This window comes from Sapajus apella, unplaced genomic scaffold (assembly GCF_009761245.1).
Source record: "Sapajus apella isolate SASKATOON/1434 unplaced genomic scaffold, GSC_monkey_1.0 scaffold14, whole genome shotgun sequence".
Lineage (NCBI taxonomy): Eukaryota > Metazoa > Chordata > Mammalia > Primates > Cebidae > Sapajus > Sapajus apella.
This window is the reverse complement of record NW_022436954.1, coordinates 29,300,815-29,322,525: the sequence shown is the minus strand read 5'-3', so window position 1 is coordinate 29,322,525 and position 21,711 is coordinate 29,300,815. Positions and strand designations below refer to the sequence as shown.

At 37.2% G+C, this 21,711-nt stretch overlaps 1 protein-coding gene across 7 annotated transcripts in view; it reads left to right on the top strand.

Moving 5' to 3' along the window:
* The window catches only part of HIPK3 (homeodomain interacting protein kinase 3), a 100,487-nt gene that overhangs the window by 59,162 nt on the left and 19,614 nt on the right, over positions 1-21,711 (top strand). For all 7 annotated transcript variants that reach the window (XM_032283629.1, XM_032283628.1, XM_032283630.1 and 4 more), the window contains exons 3-4: positions 12,819-12,942; positions 21,074-21,193. In XM_032283629.1, the coding sequence (XP_032139520.1) occupies positions 12,819-12,942; positions 21,074-21,193 (244 nt within the window). The remainder of the gene's footprint in view (positions 1-12,818; positions 12,943-21,073; positions 21,194-21,711) is intronic.

The window sequence follows — 21,711 nt, the reverse complement described above, 5'->3', positions numbered from 1 at the left end:
CACACACACACACACACACACACACACACACACACACACACACACTTTTTCTTTTTGCACCTGTGTGTTTTATAGAGAGAGAGTCTTGCTATGTTGCCCAGATGATCTTGAACTCCTGGCCTCAAGCAATCCTTCTGCCTCAGCATCTGGAGTAGCTCCAACTACAGAGGTGCACCACTGTTTCTGGCTACACACAGCTATTTTTATGTGTATATTTTTTCTAGCTTTTATAGTTGTTCAATATCCTTTCATTTTCTTCATTAGGCAGAATATAATTCAGTATATTTGAAGGTGTCTTGATGGCTCCTGGCAGTTTTCTAGACTGCTGTTTGTCGGGATTACTCACTCTGATAGGAAATTATGCAGGGTTTGTTTTATGGAGGAGTGTTATATTTTCATGTTCACTTTAATCCCACTCTTCTAGATACAGAAGTTGATTAATGTTATTGGCTATTCTGTATGATATTAAATATCTGAGAATTTCATTTAAAATACAGATGAACATGGAATGTATTTTGGGGACCATTGTGTCTGGGTATTTGTGTTCATTGAATACATCTTTAAGGAGTGATTTAAGTTTGTAAAAGACTCTGCCAGTGACTGTATGAAATACACAAATGAGAAACAGTTTCTGATCTTAAGGACCTTCCAGTCTTCTTAATAGAGTTGATAAGACAAATATATAAATATTGTGAGGACTCTTTGTAGAGGGCACATTTTATTTCTAATATGGTTTACAATTTAAGCCTAAGTCTTGCCACTGTCATTTATTGACCCTGGGGAAATCACTCAAGCATTCTTAATTTCAGATGCTTTTGAGTTTAAGGGAATTTAGTTGTGTGCCAAGTGCTTTTACTTGGTTTTATTGTCACAATAATCTGGAAAGGCAAGGATATCTTTCATTTAAAAATGAATAAATTGAGGCTGCAATAACAGTTACAATTCTCATAAGGCCTTGAGCTTGTAGTTGGGATTTGAATTTAGTACTCTGTTACTCCAAAGTCTGTATTTATTTAATTATACCAGTGCCGCATGACAATTGTTCTGAGAATCATTAATAGGTGCTCCTTGAAAAGTTGATGGTAATAATATGTTTTCTAATAAGTGCTTTGAAAAAATCAAGTGTAAGATAGCATCACTACTGTAGTAATCCTGCTAAAAAATTAACCGAATTTTCTTGTGAGAAAATATTAAATAAACACGAATTGAGGGATATTATACAAAATAACTGGTATATATTCTTAAAAAATGACAGTGTCATGAAAACCACAGAAATACCGAGGAGCTATTCCAGATAAGCAAAACTAAAGAAACATGAGTCTGGGATTTATTTTTTTTTAAAGTATTGTTTGCTGCAAAGGAAGACATTATTGGGACAATTGGCAACATTTGAATTATAATATCATATTAATTTCCTGATTTTGACAAATATACTGTAGCTATGCAAGAGACTATGTTTTTGGGAAGTATACACTGAATGAAACATTTAGAAATAAAGGGGTCCAGTGTCTGCCACTTAACTCTCAAACAGCTCAGAAAAATTATGTTTGTGTTTATATAAAAGAGAGAAAAGGCAAATGGAGTAAAGTGTTAACAATTGGGGAATCTAGTTGAGGGGTATTATCAGAATTGTAGTATTTTTGCAACTTTTCTGTAAGTCTAAAATTATGTCAGCGTAATCAGTTATAATGAAAAAAAGTATAGAAAAAATTCTAATGTATTTGTCTAGCTGTTAAGTTATAATTTGCCTTTAAGAAATGGTGTGCTCCAGAGCACCATGAGGTTATGTGAGATCACCTGATGAAACAGTGTGTCATTTTCTATGTGCTCATTTATGCACAAGTACCTGGTCTTCTGGTTAAATAATGCATTTATTTATTTTCTATTTTTTAAATGGAAAAAATAGAAAATGTTTCTGGGATTACAGGGTCTCACTCTGTTGCCCAGGCTGGCGTACAGTGGTATAATGATAGTTCACTGCAACCTTGACTTCCTTGGCTCAAGCGATCCTCCTGCCTCAGCTTCCCAAAGTAGCTGGGACTGCAGGTGTGCATGAAGATACTTGGCTGATTTTTTATTTTTTGTATAGATGGGGTCTTGCTATGTGCCCAGGCTGGTCTCGTACTCCTGGGCTCAAGTAATCCGCCTGCCGTGGACTCCCAAGGTGCCGAGATTACAGGCATGAGCCACTGCATCTGTCTAAATAGCACATTTAATAGTTTATAAAATAAAAAATGATTTATCTACATGGTAGTGAAGAGCTTGGACTGTTACTCAGACTGCATAGGTTTGTTTTTATAAAACCCCATCTTTCACTAACTGAGAGGTTGTGAAAAGTTACTTCTGCACTTAGTTTTCTCATGTCTAAAAGGGGGTAATGTAGTATCTACCTCAAAGGGTTTGGTAGGTTTAAATGAGATAATGAATGTAAAACATTTAGCACAGAATCCGACTCTTAGGCTGGGGAGGGTGGCTTACACCTGTAATCCCAGCACTTTGGGAGGCTGAGGCGAGTGGATCACTTGAGGTCAGGAGTTGAAGACCAGCCTGGCCAACATGGTGAAACCCCGTCTCTACTAAAAACATAAAAAAATTAGCCAGGTGTGTTGGTGGGTGCCTATAATCCTAGCTACTTAAGAGGTTGAGGCAGGGGAATTACTTGAACCCGGGAGGCAGAAATTGCAGTGAGCCGAGATCATGCCACTGCACTCCAGCCTGGGTGACAGAGAGAAACTCCATCTCAAAAAAATGGAAAACAAAACAAAAAAAGAATCTGACTCTGGCTCAATCAAAATTTTAAATTATTGTTAATAATTGTTACCAAGTTAGAAAGTTAAATCATTTATTGCGGTTAAATAATTTTTGTTGTCTGATTCAGTCTAAACATACCTTATAGATTATGAGCCTCTGTTGATGTTTTACTGATGGTACATTATAATTTTAAATATACCTCATAGATATTTTTAAGACATAATCGCATTGTTCTATATGTACCCCCTAATCACCTGTAAAATAAGCATACTTAAATTTATTTTGTTTTGTCATACAATAAGATCTTTGAAAAGACTGAAAATCCAAATACAATATATATATATAGTACTAATAACATAGTGCATATACATGAGCTGTGATAAGCAGACACTAATTTTTCGACATCAACTTGTAAAAAACAGGCACATGCTACCTTAGTTGCTGATGTTTTGTCTTTATTTTCCACAGATATTTTTTGTATTACCATACTAATCTGGTTCCTTAGCCACTCTCTTGATATATGTTAGTAATGTTCTCACAGCCTTCTCTTCCATGTAATGAGATTTTTGGTACAGAGTCTTGCTCTGTTGCCCAGGCTGGAGTGTGGTGGCGTGATTTCAACTCACTGTAACCTCTGCCTCCTGAGTTCAAGCAATTCTCGTGCCTCAGCTTCCTGAGTAGCTGGGATTACAGGTGTGCACCACCATCCCTGGCTAATTTTTGTATTTTTAATAGAGACAGGGTTTCACCATGTCTTGAACTCCTGGCCTCAAGTGATCTGCCCGATTTAGCGTCCCAAACTGCTGTGCTTGCAGGCGTGAGCCACCGCACCTAGCCCATATCATGGTAATTTTGAGTGATGTTGCAACGGTTCCTGGTAGATAAAACATGAAGCAAGTATTGCTGTCCACAAATGAAATGCATTTCTGACTCTGTTTTTCTTTTGAAACGGGATGTCTCTGTTGCCCAGGCTGGAATGCAGTGGTGTGGTCACGGGTCATTGTAGCCTCGACCTCTTGGGTTCAAGTGATCCTCCTACTATAGCCTCCTGAGTAGCTGGGACCACAGGTGCATGCCATGATGCTTAGCTAAGTTTTTTACTTGAAGAGACAAGGTTTCGCTTTGTTTCCCAGCCTGGTCTTAAACTTCTGGACTTAAGCTATCTTCCTGCCTTGGGCTCCTAAAGTGATGGGGTGACAAATGTGAGTCACTGTGGTTGGCCCTGACTCCTATTTGTATAAAATATTAGCTATTGGTCAGTCATAGAAATGCAAATTATTACTGTATCCATCTTTTTTGGTATTGAGCTTTAAACTACATTTGTGACATATTAGTAACAAATATTAAATCTTTCCTGTCTTCTATCTTCCATCTCTTGAGTTTAAAATTTAATAAACTTTGAAAATATTTGTTGTTGCTTTTGTTTTATGTACTTGGTGCTTTGATCTGGATCATGGTCCTGCATACTTAAAAGATTAAGTGGCCTTGCAATAAGGATATTTTTAATTGTGGTATTTTTAGTCTAAGACACAAACTACATTTGAATGAGTATCTGTTCTAAGAATCTGTACTTTGATTACATTTCAACATGTTATTGGCTAGTTGCAGTTATAGAGTCATCTGCATGAAAGTCCAATATTCTGTAGTGATGTTATTTCTTATGGCCACAATTTTCTTATGATATGAAAATATTCATGACTGAAAAAATATTTGTAGAAGCGGTTGATCATCTGTTTTGAAATCTATCTACCTTTCTAAGAATGTTGAAGGTTTGTTGCTTGTTTTAAAAAAAGCAGCATTCTGTGGGATATTGAAAATGCTTTAACCTGAAATAAACTCACTAGTAGTATTTTAACAGTCATCTTTCTGTTAAAGTTCCGCTTGTAGAAATGCTCTTCCATATTTTCATAAACTTTAGTTTTATTATTATTTGGAAGGAGTCTTGTAGGTCCTGTAGTGTAAGTTCCCCTGTTATGCTTAAAAGAGTGTCCTTTATGGTTTTCTCTGCACAGCGATAGAGCCTTGAAGGAACATCTCCAATATTCCTTTCCTCCTGAGGCAACACATTCCCACTTCAAATACATGTGTTACGTAATTGTTCCTGGCTGGGCATGGTGGCTCACACCTGTATTCCTAGCACTTTGGGAGGCTGAGGTAAGGGGATCACTTGGGGCCAGGAGTTCGAGACCACCCTGGGCAATGTAGCAAGACCCTGTCTCTACAAAAAATAAAAAAACATTACCTGGGCATGGTGCGTAGTCCCAGCTACTTGGGAGGCTAAGGTTGGAGGATTGCCAGAACCCTGGAGATTGAGACTGCAGTAAGCCATGATTGCATCATTGCATTCCAGCCTGGGTTATAGAGCAAGACCCTGTCACAAAACAACAACAAAAAACTCCCAGAAAATTATTCCTTATAATAAATAAAAATAAATAAGATTGACTTAAGATCCAACATGATACTTATAATAAGAAAAATATAAAATTCCTATAAAGTCTGAATGATTGATAATTTTAAACATTAATCTTTTTTTATTATGCATTGAATTAATTAATTAATTAAATTTTTTTGAGACAGAGTCTTGCTCTGTTGCCCAGGCTGGAGTGCAGTGGTGCCATCTTGGCTCACTGCAACCTTCACCTCCTGGATTCAATGAATTCTCGAGCCTCAGCCTCCTGAGTAGCTGGGATTACAGGTGTGCGCCACCATACCTGACTAATTTTTGTATTTTTAATAGAGATGGGTTTTTGCCATATTGGCTAAGGCTGGTCTGGAATTCCTGACCTCAAGTGATCTGCCTGCCTCAGCCTCCCAAAGTGCTGGGATTATAGGTGTGAGCCACTGTGGCTGGCCTAATTTTTTGTTTTTTGAGAGAAAGTCTTGCTCAGTTGCCCTGGCTGGAGTGGCACAATCACAGCTCCCTGTAGTCTTGCTCCTCCCACCTCAGCTTCCCAGGTAGCTGGGACCACAGGCACACACCACCATGCTTAGCTAATATTTTTTAAAAATTGTTTTTGTGGAGATAGAGTCTCTATATGTTATCTGAGGTGGTCTTGAACTCCTGGCTCATGTGATCCCTCCCAGCTTGGCCTCCCAAAGTGTTAGGATTATAGATGTAAGCCACCATACCTGGCCAATCTTATTTTATAGTATGAGATGCTTGTTTTAGAAACAATAAAATATTGTGGAAATATATACTATTTCTTACTCCTTGCCAGGTTGATTACTCTTTGATAATTGCTGATACAACTTAGGTGTGTATCCTTCTATTTGTCGTGTTGTACAAACACTTGTTTATCTGTGTCTGCATTTTATAACCATTTTAGGTCTTTGCTATCTTTTGTTACAAATATAGGGCTTTAATTTGTAAGAATTTGTTGAGTGCATGATGAATTGGTATCTGTATTGGTATCTGTGACTAATCACACCTACTGGCTAGTAGATGATCATATCCACTGTTGAGCTCATTTCCTAACTGCCTCTGGAAAAACATGTTACAATCATCTTTAGGAACACTACCTCTCCCAAAATAAGAGCTTTATTTTAGCTAAGAGGTATTTAGAGGATGTCTATATATTTAATGTGAAAGATTTTTTATGGTTAAGATGAGTAAATGCTTAAAGAGCAGGAAAAGAGTTTAGTGAAATGTCAGCAAGAGCTTTCTTAACATAAATATATTTTACACTTCCTGATTAGTTTTAAAATCAAAGGTGATAGGTTTAAAGAGAAAAAGAGCACATTATTGAGAAATATAGCATCTGGGTGGGAGCACTTCCATTAAGATAAAAGTTCAATAGTTTTCATTTTTTATTTTTGTAGAAATGGGGGTCTCACTCTGTTGCCCCGGCGGGTTTCAAACTCCTGACCTCAAGCAGTGCTCCCATCTTGGACACCCAAAATGCTGAAATCATAGGTATAAGCCACACTGCCTGGCCCAAAAGTCCAGTAGTTTTAGGGATCATAGGAATTATTTATTTTAAGATGTAGTGGTTAAAAGCATGGATTTTGGAGCCAAAAAACCTGCATTTGAGTTCTAGCTGTACCTCTTACTAGCTGTGTGACCTTAAGCAAGTTACTTACCCTTTGTCTGTTTCTTCATCTATTGAAAGGATTTGTATGAATATCAAATGAGCTAATACTTACAAAATGCTTAGAACATTGCTTGGTTCATAGTACTATTTTGGTTCTTTGTTACTGTTATTGTATATTTTAAAAAGGATTTATATAGAGTGAAAAGTTTGGTTTAAAAAAATGCCAGCAAAATCTTTCTCTCTCTCTCTCTTCCCTTTTTATTCTGATTGTCATAGAAATCTAAAGACCAGTAAATCATAAGAGAAACATAACAAGTGGTTTCTCATATTATAGAGCTATTTAAAAATATAGGTCAGTGTTTTTTTGTTTGTAGAAAATAAAATCAGAGGATATCTTTATTGAATTGCCAAAAATGACTTCTGGGCCAATTTTTAGGTTTTCTGTTCATTTGGTTTCGTGTGTTTCTTTGAGTCAGAAGATTTTGTGATTTGAGATGAAATGGAATAAAGAGGCTTTAGAGTCAGGCATTTAAATCTCAGTCCCACCACTTTCTGAGTACTTTGGGCAGTGTATTTGTTATCTGTTGCTGTGTGACAAACATTTCCAAAACTTAGTTCCTTTAGAAACAATGATTTATTATTTCTCCTTCTGTGGATTGGCTGTACTCAACCCAGGGGTTCTTCTGTTTCATGTAGAACATTTTGTTTACCCAAATTGTTGGTCTTGGGTAGAAGAACAATGCAGTAATATGGCTTTTTATTGTTGTTGTTTTGTTTTCTTGTTTGTTTTTGAGACTTGGGGAGAAGTGAGTTTGGGGAATCAGGAGTTCTTTCTGAACACATTTAGTTTGAGATGCCTAGTAACATTCAAGAAGTGCTGAGTAGACAATTGGATACACAAGTCTGGAGTTAAAGAGAGAGGCCTGAATTGGAAATGTACATTTGGGAGTCTTAAGAATAGAGGTGGTTATTTAAAAACATGTGACAGGATGATATCGTGTAAGGGAGGTAAAAGCACATAGAGAAGATAGATGCCCAAAGACTGAACCTTCAGGTACCCCAAAGTTTAAACGTTGGGAAAATGAAATGGAACTAGTGAAGCAATCTGAAAAGGGTATACTAGTGAGATAAGGAGGAGAATGAAGAGTTCTGGTGTCCTGAAATTCAAGTGCAGGTAGATTAATAATCATCTGTGTTAAATACTGCAAGTCAAGTAGATTGAGGATGTGACAATGCAGTGGTTTAGTGACCTTGATGAGAGCTATTTGGATGGAACAATAAGTTAATGAAAGGCTTTTCAAATGAGTTCAAGATGAGGGTAGAATTGGAGGCAGTTTGTATAAACAGTGCTTTCAAGAAGAATTGGTGTAAAATGGGAACAGAAAAAGGGGTGATGGCTGAAGGAGGATGTATAATCAAGAGTTTTTTTCTTTTCCTTTGTTTTTCCAAGATGGAGATCTAGAATTGTCCTATAGAGAAAGAGATATTGGTAATGAGAGTGGGAAATTGGAGTGATATACTTCAGTAAGTGAGCATGGATATCTTAGATAGAAACATTACACTGACAGCTGCAAGTGGTCTAGTAGATTTGGTAAGAATGTGTGGAAGCTGTCTTTCAAATTACATCTATTTATTTCAGTAAAGTGGAATACAAGGACAACAATGAGGATGGGGAGGAGGTGGAGGTTTGAAAAGAGGAAATGTGAAGTAGGACAGTGAGTATGAATAGATTATAGGAATGTATATACTGCTTTACATTTCACATACATTCTTTTACTTAGTCCTTTAGATAATCTTCTGAGTATGTAAGGTCAGTAAAACCCTATATATATATATATATATATATATATATATATATATATTTATATTTTGAGACAGAGTCTTGCTATGTTGCCCAGGTTAGAGTGCAATGGCGCTATCTCAGCTGATTACAATCTCTACCTCCCGGGTTCAAGCAATTCTCCTGTCTCAGCATCCCAAGTAACTGGGGCTACAGGCACCCGCCACCACGCCTGGCTAACTTTTGTATTTTTAGTAGAGACGGGGTTTCACTGTATTGGCCAGGCTGGTCTCAAACCCCTGTCCTTGTGATCCACATGCCTCGGCCTCCCAGAGTGCTGGGATTACAGGTGTGAGCCACTGCATCCATCCAAAACCCTGTTTTAAAAATGAAAATACTAGCCAGGCATGGTGGCTCACGCCTGTAATCCCAGCACTTTGGGAGGCTGAGGAGGGCAGATCCCCTGAGGTTGGGAGTTTGAGACCAACCTGAAAATACAAAAAATTACCTGGGTGTGGTGGTGCATGCCTGTAATCCCAGCTACTCTGGGTTGAGGCAGGAGAATCGCTTGAACCTGGGAAGTGGAGGTTGCAGTGAGCCGAGATCATGCCATTGCACTCCAGCCTGGGCAACAAGGGTAAAACTCCGTCTCAAAAAAAATAATAATAATAAAAAAATATACTGCTGTCACCATCAGTTAGAAACTTTGCTTCTTCATTAAATGGTAGCACATGGCAGAAGGAATTTGTTGCTCTTTGTCTGACAGAAACTCTTTTCTTGCTGTTAACAGAATTAAAATTATTTCAGTCTCTTTAAATGGTATATCTTAGGTGCTGTTATTCTGTTATTTTCTTTCATTGCCAAATGTGATAGTGAAAATTTCTACACCGAAAATTTCAAATCCTATGAATAATTTTTCATATTAAATATTTCAAAATAGTCATAAAGCTTTCATACACACAGCAATAGCCCTAGTATTAGTCTTAATAATTTTCGTTTAGCATTCAGATTAGTATATGATTAACATTGGTAGTGAATCTCATTTCCACAGCATAGTTTCAAAACTGCATTTTTGCTTTGAATCTTCTTTAGTGTACGTTAATATATACCCTTTTAAACTCTTGTGCCCAGTTCTCTTTCTTTCTGCCTAGACTTCTGTACTTGAAGCCTAGTCCAAACCTAGACTTCACTCTGATGCTTTTCTTTGTGTGACTCAATCTATGTTGAAATGATTTATCTGAGAAATGTTTACTATATGCGTATTCTTTACAAGGTTCTGGGTATACAAATAATGAACAAAAAGGGATAAGGTCTCCATCTTTGATAGCTTTGTAAATACAATATTGTGTATGTATGGGATTAATAACTTAGTGCAACTTCTTTTCATCTTTCTACAACATGTTTTAGCACTTGATTACCTATCTAAATATAATTAATGTGTATACATCTACACAGACACTTGAATATTTTGTCAAAAGAATGAATGCCTTTTATAACCATGTTTTGAAGATCTTTTATACCTCAATATTTTGTCAAAAGAATGAATGCCTTTTATAACCATGTTTGAAGATCTTTTATATCATCTCCCCATGGCTCTTAATTGTTTTCAACAAATGCCTGTGGATTGGTTAAGGTTCTACTGAATCTTAAGTATTAATTACAGCAGAGATGAGGCCAGGAGTAGAATATTCACTAGGCAGATCCCAAGTCTATGGTAGAAGACAACTTGTTCATTATCCTGAATTTACTTTGCCAGAAGAGTTGTAGGGAGGAAATGGGATGGTTCTCCCATTGGTCTAACTTCTTGAGTATAGGGCTTTGGTTCTCAACTTTGGCTATATGTTGAAGCCACTCTTGATTCCTACAATCCCCAGGGTTTCTGATTTAATTGGTGTATGGTGTGGCCAGGACCAAATGATTGTAATGTGCAGCCAAGATTGAGAACCACTGCCTTAGGAGATGATAACCCACAGTCTCAGTTAAGAAATTGGCAGAAGGTTGATTTTGCTTAACTCTTGATCCTATACGCATTGAGAAGGTCTGGGAACCATGCAAACAGTAATGAGGATCCATAGCTCCCTGATCTTTCAAAGGACTATTCTACACAAAAAGATACCACAGATCCTCAGAGAAATAGCTACTTCTATGACTGGAGCAGGGAAAGAACAAGATGAGCCTGGAATACGTTGCTGTGTCAGAAAGTAAAGAAATAATCAGAGAATGATGAGGACATTTCAGAAGAACGTAAAAGTCTCAGGGAGTTCTAACTGGTCAGATCTGGGATTTTTTTCTTTTTTTTCTTCTGAGATAGAGCTTGGCTCTGTCCTCCAGGCTGCAGTGCAGTGGCATGATCTTGGCTCCCTGCAGTTTGGACCTCCTGGGCTCAAAGTGACCCTCCCACTTCAACCTCCCAAGTAGCTGGGACTACAGGTGTGCACCACCACCCTGGCTAATTAAAAGTTTTTGTGACCTGGTGCCGTGGCTCGCGCCTGTAATCCCAGCACTTTGTGAGGCTGAGGCAGGAGGATCATCTGAGGTCCGGAGTTCTAGACCAGCCTGGCCAACATGGTAAAACCCTGTCTCTACTACTAAAAAAATAATTTTTTTTTGTTTTTGTAGAGCTGAGGTCTCATTATGTTGCCCGGGCTGGTCTCAGACCCTTGGGCTCAAGCAATCCTACCACCTTGGCCTCCCAAAGTGCTGGAATTACAGGTGTGAGCCACCACACCAAATCTAGGAAAATTTGAGAATCAAAATAAGTAATTATAGTCATGGATTATAACTCATTGAATAAAATAGAAATCCTTTAATCTGTACTCATACAGTTAAATAAATGAAAAAAGGTAAAGTGCGATAAGAAATGGATTATTTATATACTTTCAAATTGAGATCCCACAAAATACTTAATTAGAAAGAGAAAAGGAGAAAGAGAAAAGGAGGAAATGGAGAAATATAGCAGACATCATGTGATCAAAGTAAAATTATTAGTACTGAATGGAACATATCAAAATTGCATGCTATCTAATAAGATACAATGAGAAAACATGATCACTTCTGTGATATTCCTCTGGATCTAATTATGAGGAAGCATCAGATAAACCCACACTGAGGTACATTTCTTCAGATGTAATATCTTATGCAAAGGTCATGGAAATCTAGACAAAACTTAGGAATTATTCCATATTGAAAAAGACATATGAAAGAGATATGACAACTAAATGCAATGCACGATCCTGAGTTGGATACTTTTGCCAAAAAGGATGATACTCGTATAATTGGCCAAACTTAATTGGAGTCTGAAGCTTAGATGGTGGGAGTGTATCAGTGTTCATTTTCTGATTTTGATTATTGTATTGTGGTTATGGAGGAGAATATTCTTGTTTGTAGGAACTATAAAGTATGCAGAAATTTGGCAAATTATTCTCAATGGTTTAGGAAAAAAATATGTACTGTTCTTGCAACTTCTGTGTAAGATTGAGATTGTTTTAAAATTAAACACACATGCACACACAAATCTAGGATAACTGTGATACATATGACTTCTTTGAAATTACACAGCTGTATATGGGTCTCTCTTAGAACATAAGTCTTCTCAAGGGAAATCCATATGAAGTAGCAACATAATTCATCTAGAAATGATACGTTTCACAGAGTTTATTTCCCAAATGACCAACCTCTAATGCTTTTTAACTATTTTGTTATGTTCTATATACTTGTTTGCCTTTTAAGACAGAATACTTTGAATTTAGTTTAATCTCTTGGATGATGAATGGCTCTAATTAGGTAAATATTTATTACTATATTCTGAAGTAGTAACTAGGTCTAAATTCACTTTTAACCTTTGGGGGTTTGCTTTGTTTTGGTTTTATCTCTCAGTGTCTGGTTTTCAGTTCTGTCATAGTGTATGTATTTAATAGTTTGCCAGTTCTCTTCCTACTGTATCATTTCTGATCTGCTGTAGTCTTGAAAACAAGATCTGTGTTTTTTCCTTTTCAAAAAATGTTATGTTAGTAAAACTGCAAGGGAAAAGGATTACAGTGGAGAGACTTTATTCTAGAAATGTCATACTCATAGTGTCCCTTTCAGATTAATTCAGGATTATGTCTAGGTTTCAAAGAATTCTGAAATAGTGAAGGATTCCTATAAATAGAATGTGATGCCTCTGTCATTTTACTAATTTTTCTTAGAATGTTGGATGAAATTAGGTAATTTTAGAGAAAAACTACCCTGATTTTTGTTTTAATTTTAAATTTCAGAGCTCCAGAGATTATATTGGGGTTGCCATTTTGTGAAGCCATAGACATGTGGTCATTGGGATGTGTGATTGCAGAATTATTCCTTGGATGGCCGCTCTACCCAGGAGCCTTGGAGTATGATCAGGTAACAAATAATGATAATCTAATAGAATTGGTAGAAAGTAAAGAATAATAACAGACTTATAGGAACGAATGCCTGCAGGTATACAATACATGGGAAAGTCTTTTTACATAAAGTGGCAGAACCTGAGATCTTGTAGAAGTGATTTTGAAAAGTGTTTTATAATGCTGAAGTAAATTTTCATAAAGTTGCAGCCTACAGAGTCTCAAAACTAGTTATGTAAAATTATGGGAAAATTTTATATTGTAAACATAAAAGGTTGGATTGTGTCCATTTAATTAATTGTGCTTTGCTTGGGTGACAAACTTTGATGATGTGTGAAATTTCAGTCCCTCCCAAAGAATAAAAGCTCCTAAATGGCATTAAAACTTTTGATCTTAAACCAGCTGCCATTATTGGGTTTTAAATATCTCTGTCACTTGAATCCTCTTCAGTATTTTTAGCTGTTTTGAATGGCACTGAAATTATCTTTTAGCATTGTTTAATCATTTTCAGTAGAATTCAGCAAAATACCTTATTAAGCACACTTTTTATGGTAGTTTTCAGGTATATTCATTAGCCTTTCTACTACTAGACAGTGTTGTTTGCTAGTAGTCTTAATTTTTAATACCAAGATTATTTTTTGGAGAAACTGCCATCTTATTCATTATTCTTTGAGCATCTTCTTTATTAAAAGATAATGTACTCAACTCATTCTAATAGAAAATGCTAGTCAAAATCAACAAATTAGTTACATTAATTTTGTCATTCTGTTTAGTGAATAAATACAATTTTTATTTAAATGATATTTAACTTTCAAGCAAGAAAAAATAGAAAATAGAAGAATTTAAAGCACATATTACATAATCATGATTATAGCCTTATATTTTAGGGCTATTTTCTCTGTCAAGAAGAATAAGAGAGGTAATTAATTTGGGTGACTTAAATGTTCCTGAGATGACTCTGTCATTTAATACTGATTATTAGATTAGATGTTATCATTGACTTTAATCTCTTATCATTGTCCATGAACCTGCCCTTTTAGGTTAGGTTTTCTGTATTCTCGCCTTCCCTCCTCCACGGTCAGGATTCCACTTAATAGACAGTTTGTGTAAAATTTTCCATACATCCTGTCTTCTTTCAGTTTTCTATCCAATGACTAGCTTTGGTACAGATTCGAGACTACTGCCAGTTCTGAACGAGTTGGTAATTAAATCAGAGTCCCGTAATCCTTTAGCTGTTGGGGTACTGAGGCACCAGTAAGATGCTAGAAACACACCCTTGGCTTTGTAGATTACAGTCTAAGGCATACATAGTGCCCTGGAGCAGGACACCGTCTAGTGGCAATTTCAAGTTGATTTGTTACTATACTCATTTAGAACTTCAGAGTTCATCTTGGACGACTGATGTTAGTATTGAAAAGGACCCCAGAGTATACCCAGTTACTGTCCCCATTTCATTTTATAAGGGAGAAAATGGATGCCCAGAAAAATGAATTCACTTGTCAAAAGTCACAATGGTAATTTTAAAGACAAAGCCTTGACCAAAACTCAATTTTTCTAAATTTTATAATGGGTGTTTGTTTTTTTAAACTAAACTGATCCAGATTGACAATGTTTTCGGGATGTATATTATTCCAAAGGGATTAACAGAAAGCCACTGGCATATAGCATCAATACAGGTCAGTGTTTTAAAATATTTTACAAAATACATGAATGCAAATAAATAGGAGTGATTTAATGGGCATCTTTGCCCCAATCTGAGACTTTAAACTCATTTTCAAGCATGTTATTTGTTATATAGGCTTTGATAAAATGTCTGTTTTCAAAATAAGGGAGTTCCCCTCTATTCCTAATTTTCCAAGGTTCCCTTCCGCCCCCTCATTAATCCTAACTGGGTTTGGGACTTTCAAGTGCTTTTTGGTTTTTTGCATTTGTTAAAATGTTCACATATGTTTTTCTTTTTCTTTTCCTTTTTTTTTTTTTTTTTTCGAGATAGAGTCTCGCTCTTTTGCCCAGTGCAATAGCAAGATCATGGTTGACTGCAACCTCTGCTCCACCGGGTTCAGCAATTATTCTGTCTCAGCCTCCCTAGTATGTGGGACTACAGGTGTGCACCACCATGCCCGGCTAATTTTTGTATTTTTAGTAGAGACGGGGTTTCACCATATTGACCAGGCTGGTCTTAAACTCCTGACCTCAAATGATCCACCCCCCTTCCCTCCCAAAGTGCTGGGAATACAGACGTGAGCCACCTCGCCTGGCCATATATGCTTTTCAAAACAGCTTTAGTCTATTTATTAATGTGTTTGATTTTCATAGATTTTCCCTGTATCCCTAGATTATGGTCACCTAATGTTAGGAGGATATGAAAGGGCTACCAGGAGGAATATGTCTCTCTCTATTATCTGTTCCTTATTCTAGTAATCAGGTGTCTAGATATGATTGGACACCCCAATTGAGGAGTTGGTACCTTTTTTTTTAGACTGGGTCTCAGTTTGTCATCTAGGCCGGAATACAGTGACACGATCATAGTTCACTGCAGTCTTGAACTCCCGGGCTCAATCAGTCCTCCTCTACTGAGCACACCTCAGGCTGTGCCCAGTAGTCAGCATGCCTGACTTATTTTTAATTTTTTGTAGAGGTGGAATCTCTTTCTCTATGTTGACTAAGCTGGTCTCAAAGTCCTGGGCTTAAGTGATCCTTCCACCTGGACCTCTAAAAGTGCTGGGATTACAGGTGCGAGTCATTGTACCCGGCCTGGCAGTTTTTTTCTAATTATTATTTTTTGCCTTACAGTGGCAGTACAGTGGGCAATAGTAATATTAACTAATTAATACTTACTGAGCTCTTTTATGTGCTAGGAACTGCTCTTAACACTTTATATTAACTCATTTAATGCTCATAACAACCCTATGAAGAACATACTACTATTGCCTCTATTTTACAGATGGAAACTAAAGAGTTCTTAATAGTGGAACTATAATTATCATATTCTTTTTTAGAGACAGAGTCTTTCTCTGTTGCCCTGGATGGAGTGAAGTGGTAGGATCATATTTCACTGGAACTTTGAACTCGTAGGCTCAAATGGTTCTCCTGCCTGGGCCTCCCAAAGTGTTGCAGTCACAGACATGAGCCACTGTGCCTGGCCAAATTATTATATTCTTAAAAGCCAAATTTGGGTCACCAGGAAAAATACTCAGAGTATTTTAATTCTTCATTATAGGGTTCATGTTCTAGCCCTTTAATCATATTTATCATTTCTTAAAGCCTTTCCAATGCAATTTTCTCTTTGGATTTTAGATTCTATAAGTAGACACTGACTATGTTGAAAATTTATAATTTTGTAGTTTCTCATGTGCAGTTCATTTCCATTTATATAGACACCTATATTTAGTGTATGTGTTTAGGAAAGATCCTACCACTAATTGTTACAGTACATGAATTTCTTCCTGTCTTAATTGTAGATAAACTGTCTTGTTAGTGTTCTATTTATAGGACTTCATTTACTAGGGAAATATCAAAAGTATTCTAGGGAATTAAGGAATATTTTATTGATGGATGGATGGATAGACGGATGGATGGATGGACAATACTTGGTAAATGATTATTTCTCCAAAATGTTTGTTGGAGTTTAGGTAGAATATTATCCAGAACAACTAAGAATCTGACTTTATATTCAAATTATATTTGGTAATTTCAAGTCTTACGTAAGCAAAATAAAGTTCACTGTTACAACTGCAGAGGAAAATAAATCTTTCAAGATTTCTATTTTTGTCAGGCTGTTTAGCAAAGAGACCCATTCAAGCTGGCTCAAATAAGGGGACATTTATTTATATGTGTGAATGTATTAGACCATTTGCATTGCTGTAAAGGAATACCTGAGTTATTTATAAAGAAAAGAGATTTAATTGGCTCACAGTTCTGCAGGCTGTACAAGCGTTGCTCCAGCATGTGCTTCTGGTGAGGGTCTTAGGAAGCTTACAACCATGGCAGAAGGGAAGGGGAGCAGGTGTTTCACATGGTGAGAACAGGAGCAAGAGATCGGGGAGGTGGGTACCACACACACTGAAACAACCAGATCTTGAGATAACTCACTGTTGGGGGGACAGCACCAAGCCATTCATGAGGTATCTGCCCCCATTACCCAAACACCTCCCACCAGGCCCTACCTCCGACATTGGGGATTATATTTCAACATGAGATTTGGAGGGGACAAACATCCAAATTAATCAGTGGACTATCACAAGGATTCAAGAATGAAACTATAATAAGACTGGGATTTGTGAAGTTTGGAATTGAAGGTGCTTTTCAAAGCAAGGCGACACTAGAGGTATTAACAGGTGTTGGCAGAATTTCACTGGTACTGGACCATCAGTGTGACTAAGCTGTTCTTCAAGTGCCTTTGTCTGTTCTGATCTGAGTTTCTGCTCACCTTACCTTTGGTTTGGTTACATGACCATAAAACTCCAGCTCTACGTATAACCCTTTAGCTCATCCCCCAAGAGTAATTGGTATTTCTTAGTTCACGTTTCTGACATAATCCGATTTACTTAGTTTTTTTCTAGTTGAGTTCACAAGGCCAGTTTATGAATTATGTGTCAGATTCCCATTCTTCATCCACTGGAGATGGAGGAAGGCAAACATATTCATACATTAGGGATTCTAAATGGAACATTTTTCTCTTCAAAAGACTGGGCAGGTGATATGACTAGTAATAAACTTAGAGTTTCACTGGCCACCACTGATTTTTTTTTTTTTTTTTTTGGTTTTGTTTTGTTTTACAGTGCCATCTCAACTCTTGTGGTACATTAATTGCTCTGTTGTCTTTGCTTTTTTTAGTACTTTGTTTTCTTCCTCACAATGGCTTACTAGCTTAATTGCAAATTATATATTTAAATATTTATTTGTTCTACCAAATTATGCTTTTGAAGATTGGCACCATATTTTATTCATCTACATATCTTTAGCATTTAGCACATAATAGATGCTCTGTTGAATTGATGGCTTTTCTGTCTGATGCAGCATCTAGGTACCAACCTCTTAGTATTTTTCCTTCAATTTCTCCATTTCCTTAAAATAAGGAATTTAGCTACTTACGGGGTGGGAGGTGGGGAGAAAGGGTAGCACTTTAATGTAATGAAGCCAGTTTGTAATGTGGAGGTTTTTGTTGTCATTTCATATAAAATTGGGGATACAAATGTGGATAAAATAGACTGTTGTTGGAAGGCACACAATCTAGTAGGGAAAACAAATGTAAAAAATTGTAATATAGTGTTATAAATGCATTACAGTTGTTATGTTCTAGGTGTGATTGTAGCACAGAGTAGAGTAATTACCTCCACTTGGCATTGTCCGGGATGGCTTTATAGAGGGGAGGATTCTTGAGCTGAGTCTTGAAGGAGGAATAGTAAAAGTTTGTCCTGTGGATTTGGTGAAAAGGGGAGTAGGTATGTTGGATAAGTAGGAGTTCGAGAACAACATAGGAAAGAGAAACTGGCCCATGTGGTTTGATGTGGTGCTGGATGGTGCTCAAGTACCAGGAAAATATAAAAGGGCAGGGAATAGATATAGTTGGAGGGCCTGTTTGCCAGGCTTAGAGGTCTGGAATTGATCCTCTAGGTCAGGGATTTCCAGTCTTTTGGCCTTCCTGGGCCACACTGGAAGAAGAAGAACTGTCTTGGGCCACACATACAATACACTAAAACTAATGATAGCTGATGAGCTTAAAAAAAAAAATCGCAAAAAAAAATCTCATAATGTTTTAAGAAAGTTTATGAATTTGTATTGGACCGTATGCAGCCCCTGAACTGGGGCTGCTGGTTGGATAAGCTTGCTCTAGTCAGAAAGGTTATTAAGCAGTTTTATCCAACAGACTAACAGATGCACATTTTGCCAGAATGTCTGGTAGTAGTGCGAATAATAAATTGGGGGTAAGTGGGTAAGGACATTAGGAGAGACTGGAGGCAGGTAGAACAATCAGGAGGCTTGTGAAATTGTATAACTCAGAATTGAAGAGGATCTGAGGTAGGGATGAAGAGGAGGGGGGTTGTGAAAAATGTTAATGAAGTAAACTTGTTAGGCTTTTGGATGTTGAGGGAGCATCATGAGGAAGAGGAACTTATCTGGCATCAATTTCAGGTTTCTGATTTGAGTGGATGGTGTTGCTAGTTAACCACAGGAGGAAATTACATATGGACTAGCAGATTTCGGAGCAAATCACGTTAGGATATCACCTAAAGTCCAGCCAGATCAAAAGTTTCAATAAGCAGTTGGGTCTGGAGCTCCAGAGCTAGAGCTAAATATTGAGAACACAGATTTAGAGATAAAATTGTGGGCACTTAGGACTTGTAGAGGGAAAAAAAGAGATAAGACTCTGGAAAGCAGTATCATCTAAAGAACAAGCAGGGGAAGACAGTTAAAGACTGTCAGGAAATAGAAAGAAACCCAGAGAAGAATGGTGTCGTGGAAATTGAATGAACAGTTTTTATGTAAAACAGTAGTAGCCATTGGTATAAAAGTGAAACAAGGATTTATATGTGATTATTAAATGTGTCTGTTAACTAACAGGCCATTACTTATCTTAGTACTGTATCATGAAGGTGATAAGAGTAAAATTCAGATTGCAGTGTGTTGAGGTGTGAATGGGAAATGAAACAATATAGGCATCTTAAGGGTAAGACAAGAAAGAGTTAAGTAGTTAAGGGAGCTTTTTTTGTTTTGTTTTACTTTTGTTTTTTTAAGGATAGAAGATACTGAACATTTTTGTGTTGGTGGGGAGAGAGCTCAGAGGGAGGAAGAAATAAAAGATGCAGAAGAACATGGACTAATTGACAGAGCAGAGTCTTTGAGGTTAAAAAAAAAAGATCTTTGAATTCATTCTCAAATACAGGTTAGGGGAGTCAAGTTTTAGTAAGAAGGAAGGATGGAAAACAATTTTAGCCTCCCAAGAGCTCTCTCTTAGCCTCTGTTTATTTCCCATGTTTCCCACTCACTAAGTGGAGGAATCAATATTTGAGGGCCTACTCAGGCACTTTCATGGGCTCTGGGAGTATGTAAGTAAACAAAGAAGTCCTTCTATTCATGGAACTTAGAGTCTCATGGAGAGGTAAGAAAATGGAAAGTAGATGAATAGAATATTAGATAATGAAGGGCATAGTGGAGAAAAATATACTCAGGAGGATGGTGAGCGAGGTATTGAGAAGGGCAGAATTTGCTGTTATTTATTGGTGGGTCATGGAAGGCCTGGTGAATAAGGTGACATTTGAACCGAGTGCTGAAGGAACCAAGAGAGCCATACAGATATGTGGGGAAAGAATGTTTCAAACAGAAATGTTAAGTTCAGAGGCCCTGAAGCTGGTGGTTTTTAGTATCATCCTTGGGAGAACCCAACTACCATGCCTCTTCCCTTAGAGACACAGCTGTGTATATATCAGTGTCTCAAAGAAGTGTTCCCTCTAAACTCCCATCATAGTAATTCACCCAGTCTTGATTAATCTAAATCTCTTTTTGAATTCATTCCTTCTTCTCTATCCCCATTCATTCTCTCAGTTCAGACCCTCTTTATTTCTTCTCTGGCCTTATCCCCTCACCTGTTGTCAGACAACACTTTAAAAATGTAAGCTGTCAGTTTCCTGCTGAAATTTCTCCAGTGGTTTCCCATCATTATTACCTACTGTCATAGAATCTAAATTTCTTAATTTGCTGATAAAGCCCTTTACCTGCTAGTTTAATTTCATTTCTTACCATTCTCCGTTGGTGAACCTCTGTACTTCCAGTCTTTGAATTGAGGGTATTCTCTCTTGATTTTCCATATTTACACATACTGTAACTTTAGCATAATTTTCCCCCACCCTTCCAGTGCTAACTCCTGTTTGTCCTTTAACAGCAAACTTGAGCATCACCTCTTCTAGAACTTTACCTGACCACAATTAGTTTAGTTCTATGCCTTTTCTGTCTATCAAGCATGCATTTCTTATGATACTTATAATTCTGTGTTATAATTGTTTCTATATATGTTTTCCACTAGACATTGCATTTCTTGAGGGCATAGACTATGTATTTTCATACCTGCTTTAACATATAGCCTAGTGTCTGACTTAAGTGTTCTGTCACTTGGAAGAATAAACTATTCTCTTCTGTAAATTATTTTTCAGATTCGATACATTTCTCAGACTCAAGGTTTACCAGGAGAACAGTTGTTAAATGTGGGCACGAAATCCACAAGATTTTTTTGCAAAGAAACAGATATGTCTCATTCTGGTTGGAGATTAAAGGTAATTTATGAAAAAATAGAATATTTAGAAGAATCATTTTCTAAGATGCCTCATGCATGCATAATACCTTCCATGTCTATTTATGTTTTATTACATTTCTTCCTTCTTTTGAGTTTTCATTTTTGGCTCTTCCTGCCTTTTTTTTTTTTTTTTTCCCCAGTTTTTTTTTTTTTTTTCTTTTTTCTGGTTTTTACTTTTCTGAGACAGCGTCTCTCTCTCTCACCCAGGCTGGAGTGCAGTGATGTGATCTTGACTCACTGTAACCTCTGCCTCCTGAGTTCAAGCGATTTGCCTGCCTCAGCCTCCCAAGTAGCTGGGACTATAGGCACGCACCACCATGCCTGGCTAATTTTTGTATTTTTAGTAGAGACAGGATTTCGCCATGTTGGCCAGGCTCATCTTGAACTCTTGACCTCGAGTGAACTGCCTGCCTCAGCCTCCCAAAGAGCTGGGATTCCTGGCATGATCCACCATGACCGGCTCCTTTCTTCTCTCTCTCTCTCTCTCTCCCCCCCCCT